General features: G+C 37.6%; 1 protein-coding gene across 1 annotated transcript in view; it reads right to left on the reverse strand.

Moving 5' to 3' along the window:
* The window catches only part of LOC129228655 (choline O-acetyltransferase-like), an 82,226-nt gene extending 81,810 nt beyond the window's left edge, over nt 1-416 (reverse strand). The window contains exon 1 of the mRNA XM_054863339.1: nt 304-416. Within this exon, the coding sequence (XP_054719314.1) occupies nt 304-398 (95 nt within the window). The 5' untranslated portion in view covers nt 399-416. The remainder of the gene's footprint in view (nt 1-303) is intronic.
* Nucleotides 417-6,000: the final 5,584 nt, after the last annotated feature.

Below are 6,000 nucleotides of genomic sequence, written 5' to 3' on the forward strand. Positions count from 1 at the left end.
TTCTATTTACAGAAGCATGATGGACACATTTACCTGTGGATGGTGAGAGGGGTAGCAAGATTTGTAGTCGTCATGCTCATTACTAGCGTGATGGAATGGCATTATATTGTGAACCCATGCCGGTTACTTCTTGTTCGTATAGCGGGTAACAAGTAAAGCCACCATTGCATTTTACAAGTTTTTTTTTAAGGCTCAACGCATGAGATAATGTTAACAGCAATAAATGGTATCCAAGAGTTAAATGTCAAAACTTAAAAACATATATAGGTTGTACAGTTTTACTAAATAAAAGATAAAACTTGCCTGAGTTGGTCTGTTGAAGAATGGAATTGTTGTTTGGGGAGGAGAAAGAACGGGCTGGAGTTAACAGGTAGTGGAATTGGGTTCTTGAGGTACATGTCGTCGAGCCAGAAATGTGTCGCCTGAAATGGATAGAAAAAGTTTTTGTTGGTAATAAGGATGTTTAAATAAAGAGCAATTATCACGCGTTACTTTTTTAAGCATCCTTTAATGGAGTTCGAACTGATTAAGCTGTAATATCCATAGGTAGATGTATCTTTAAAATACAGAATACATTCACGGCAGAAACGTATGTCTTATTAATGCGAATATTAATGTCAGTTGGAATGGAAAGTTTCACTTTTTTGGAAACACTATTATTCTTTTTGACATTTTTATAATTTAAAAATAAATTAGTTCCAATGATTACGCTCTTTTCACATTGACTGTGAACATTTTCTAGCGCTAGTGAAAACACTTAACGCGTTGAAAAAGTTTTCAAGTGTATAGTAAGCCGTACTTATTCCGGGATTACCTTCCGTAAGCGATTTTTTAGTTTGGAAAACTCTTCATATGAGGAGGACATCGACGTCAAAAAGTTTCGTGACGACGACGAAAATGATCACCTTTTTGATCCAAGAGATCCAAACTTTGTGTTATATGCATTAAATATGGAACGAACGAACTGTGATACATATGCACTTGCTGTGGCAAGTGGGTGCATTCAGAGTCTAGCGATTCTAAAACAGCTGTAAACTACATTTGTGATTTCCGTAAACTGCAAGAAAGCAGATGAATTCAAAATACTGTTTTTTCACTCGTTTAAACTAAAAATATCATTTCTTTTGTTTTCAATTCCTATATTGTAATGCTTAGAGCATATAGGATTTTCAATAAATTTTCCTTCTTAGTCTTTTAGTCATATTGGCTAGTGGCGGGATTACCCCAGCTCCTTGGGTAATACCGCCACATTGCAGAGGTTGACAAATGGATGTTTTAGGACTATTTTTTTTTTGTAGATTTATTAATAATAAATTTTGTATATATTCTTAAGATGGCGCACAATAATCCAAAATGTTGATCCAGCTCATAAATATGATGTGATAAAAATTGAAGTTTCTTAAGATGGCGGCATTCCGCCGGTCTACCCTATATATCTATTAACCTATTGGGTTGAAACTAAGACCCTAAGTACATAGTATTTTTTCATAAGGAGAGGGTTCGAACGAATAATATAGAATTGGATGCCGTTAGGTAAAGTAAAGTTAAATGGACTTTGAGCCAGTGACCCAAAGACAATTTGTCGCATAAAATTACCTGGATGATGATAAAGTTGTGATAATAAGGTTAACTTTTAGTTCTAAAAATAGTTCCGGGCTAATAGAAAACTTCCATCCCAAAGTTAAAGAAGATTTTAATGAAGCAAAATTATACTCTGTTAAAAAAAATCCTGACATTTTACAATAAAAGTCACTGGCGTCCATGTGGCCAGTAACTTCGACTGTAAAATCCTATTTTACTGTAAAATTTTACGGTAAAGCAAATGAGAGTTGAGTAACGCAACATGCGAGCAGCAGGTTCGATATCTGGACCTTCGTATTGACAGGCGTCTTTGCTGACCAACATACCAGTTAGGACAGAACAGCCGCGTTTATAACGCACTTTTTGACCCGGTAAATCTCCGCTATGGCTCCCCAAAAAACCGATTGAAAAATTCCCCGTTTCCATGTAAAAAGAGGTTCTGTACCAGAGAAAGCGGTTTTTACCCAGCATCCTTAGCGACTAGTAGACGAACTTGTTTCGCGTAATGCATTCCGGGTAAAAACACCGCTTTCACTCCAGAAGCTAGCAGGAGTAGAAAGATTCCACATAAACCCCGCAAATAACCGGAATGCGGTGAAAAGCAGGTTTTTTCCGGGGTCGAAAGTGTCCATGGAAACGGCCCTAACGAGTGAGAGGAAATGTGGTGTTGTGCTTGGCACAACATCATGCGGTCATGCGGTGCATCAATTGGCGCTGTAATCGTCTATTTTTTTCGGTACAATTTACTGTACATTTTTTCTGTAAACACTCCACGGGAATGTTTACTGAATATTTCCTGAATTTTTAACAGTGTACTAGACAGTACGCTCTTAAAAGTGGTAAATACTGTTAAAGGGGCTGTTCTTACCTCTAGGTAAGATTATCTTTTTCTATTAGCTGGTTTCTTGCGGTTGGCTCTACTCTGCAACGCAACACAACCATTGAACTACAACAAAAGTGGACTGTATAACTTTTATTATGATTAATTTCATACACTTGAGAGCAGCATTCTTTCAGCCGCTCTGACCTTAAACTCCCTGAATTGGTTGCAGCCAGAGGTTTTTAACTAAACATAGGTGGCGCTTTAACATACCGGGCCACGTTGAAACATATATGGTTTCAAAAATTAAATGAAAAACTATAGAAAAAAAAACAATTGAGAACTAACTACTATCAAGTATAAATTACTGGCTACAAATATGAAATACACATTATTAAAGTTTGTAGAATAATAAAACAGATGTAAAGAAGCCTTTTTACAAAACATATTTACCAATCCATTAGTAACAGTCACCTAAAGTTCATCAGTCCATATTAGGCAAAACTGCTAATTTATGAATTGGTCGGCGAAAAAATCCAGTCTCGGTCTTTATGTTAACAACTCGCACATTCTGATCCGAACCAGGGAAAACTTCCATTACTCTACCTAACCTCCACCTTAGAGGAGGAACGTTGTCCTCTTTAATTAAAACTAAATCATTTACTTTAATATTTGATTGTTCTCGTACCCATTTGGATCGCTGTTGCAACGCGGAAACATATTCATGTAACCATCGTTTCCAGAAACTCTGAAAAATCTGTTGAGTTAATTTCCAGCGATAAGAAGGGGGAATTTTTTCGTTGAGAAGATTTTCTTCTGGTATTGAAGAAAGCGATGTACCAACCAAGAAATGCCCAGGAGTAAGAGCAGACATTTCGGATGGATCCTCTGACAAGGGGCTCAACGGTCGGGAATTTAAACAAGATTCAATTTGTGTCGTTAGCGTTGAAAATTCTTCCAAAGTCAATTTTTGGTCTCCTATTGTACGTTTTAGGAGAGATTTAGCGGATTTGACAGCTGCCTCCCAAATTCCTCCAAAATGAGGGGCGGAAGGTGGATTAAAGTTCCATTTAATTCCCTCGTTGGCGAAATAATTATGAATGGGTTCTTCCTTCTGGAGACATGCAATAACTCTATTCAATTCTTTATTTGCAGCTACAAAATTTGACCCACAATCCGAAAATACCTCACTTGGTTTTCCTCGTCTCGCCACAAATCGTTTTAGTGCAGCTATAAAACAGTCTGCAGATAAGTTGCCAACAATTTCAATGTGCACAGCCTTTACGGCTAAACACACAAAAATACAAATGTAAACTTTTAAGGTTCTAACCCCGCGGCCAGTTCGCGGTTTTACTAGAAAGGGCCCTGCAAAGTCTAGACCGGTTTTTGAAAACACTCGTGATGGCATTACTCTAGCACGCCGCAAATCAGCCATCACCTGAGTTGCTGTTTTTCCCTTGAGTTTGAAACACTTAATGCATTTCCAAATTTCCTTTTTAATGGTCGACTTAGATTTAATTATCCAAAACTCCTTACGTATAACAGATAACAAAAGAATAGTACCCGCATGTAAATCTGTTTCATGATAGGAGCGAATGATAATGGTATTTAAGTGGTGATTCTTTGGCAGGAGAATGGGATGTTTTCTTTCATTTGAAAAAGGAGCATTTTCCAGTCTACCACCAACACGTATTACACCATCTTCATTTATAAATGGCTTTAAGGAAAGTAATTTACTATTGGCAGGAAGTGGTTTTTTATTCTCCAAATGAAGATACTCAGTGGAAAAATCTTGCTTTTGAAATATCTTCACCAAAATATTTCTAGCGGCTTTCATTTCATCACTAGTCAGATAGCCAATGTTTCGATTTTTGGGATATCGAGCATTTTTAATGAAACGTAGGCACCATGCTATCATGCGGCGTAATTTAACATATGATGAAACTTTAACAATTATTGGAAAATCAACAGACGATGTTCCATATAAACACGAAGCCTTTTTTCGCTCTTCTTTTAGAGCGTCCGTTGACAATGGTACTTCTACATGTGGAATTTCCTCGTGTCTAAGCCAAGGAGGACCAAACCACCATAAGTCAAACTTAAGCAGTTCAGAGGGTAAAAGTCCTCTACTTGCACAGTCTGCTGGATTTTGGTCTGAAGGAATCCAGCGCCAGTGTTGAATAGGAAGGATCCCTTGTATTTCAGAAACCCGGTTAGCAACAAATATTTGCCAACGTGACGGCTCAGATCTTAACCATGCTAAAACGATTGTGGAATCTGTAAAGGCGTGTATTGCATCAATTTGAATATGTAATGACGAAAGAACGATTTGTAGTAAATGCACTAACAACACAGCTGAGCAAAGTTCAAGGCGCGGAATCGATATTGTTTTCAATGGTGAAACACGAGTCTTCGATGTCAACAGGCTAACTTGATGACTGGACGTATCAGAAGATTTTAAGTAAATTACTGCAGCGTATGCCTTCTCAGAGGCATCACAAAAACAATACAGTTCAATATTAGACGCTTCGTGCAAAAGAACTCTTCGAGACACAGTTACAGGTTCAAGTTGAGAAATATCGTTGCTATAGTTAATCCATCGCTCCTTAAGCTCCGGAGGCACAGGATCATCCCACGATAACTGACATTTCCACAAATCTTGAATCAAAATTTTTGCAGTTATAATAAATGGCGACAACCACCCAAGGGGGTCGAAGATGCTTGACACACTAGACAAAATAGATCTTTTTGTAGGGAAGGCTCTGTGCTTATCCGAAAAATGAATGTTATACGTAAAGTCGTCGAGCGTTGGGTTCCATCTCAATCCCAATACTTTAATAAATTTAGAATCGGCGGTACTAGAACATGCGGACAAGCCCTCTGATTTGCGTAGTTTTTCCAACACAAACGAATTGTTAGTACACCACTTGTGCAATTTAAATTGTCCTCTTCTAAGGAGATCATTCAGTTCATGGATAAGATCAATCGCCTCCTCTTGCGTTTTAGCGCCAAACAGGCAGTCATCAACGTAAAAATTATGCATGATTAGATCAACTGCCTTTGGAAATCTCGCTGCCTCATCAATTGCCAGCTGTTTAAGTACTCGCGTAGCTAAATAGCTAGCAGATGCCGTACCATATGTGACAGTACACAACCTATAAGTCGAAATTGGTTTAGTGGGGTCATCCCTCCACAGAATTTTTTGAAAATCTCTATCTGCATCATGAATCTCTATCTGGCGATACATTTTTTGTAAATCACTTGTAATTGCAATGTTATGACATCTAAACCTCAATAAAATAGCGAAAAGATCGTCCTGCACCTTTGGACCATTCATAAGCGTATCATTTAATGATACACCAGATGTAGTTTTTGCACTAGCATTAAAAACAATTCTTAATTTTGTGGTGGAACTAGACTCATTAATTACATGATGATGCGGAATACAATAATGAGCATTTTCTTTGCATACCGTATTGTCGATTTCCATATGCCCAAGATCGAGATACTCTGTCATGAACTTTTTGTATTGCAAATAAATGTCAGGCATTTTTAGAAGTCTTTTTTCTAGACTATGAAACATTTTAAATGCGGTGGCC

The sequence above is a fragment of the Uloborus diversus genome, chromosome 8 (assembly GCF_026930045.1).
Source record: "Uloborus diversus isolate 005 chromosome 8, Udiv.v.3.1, whole genome shotgun sequence".
NCBI classification, from domain to species: domain Eukaryota; kingdom Metazoa; phylum Arthropoda; class Arachnida; order Araneae; family Uloboridae; genus Uloborus; species Uloborus diversus.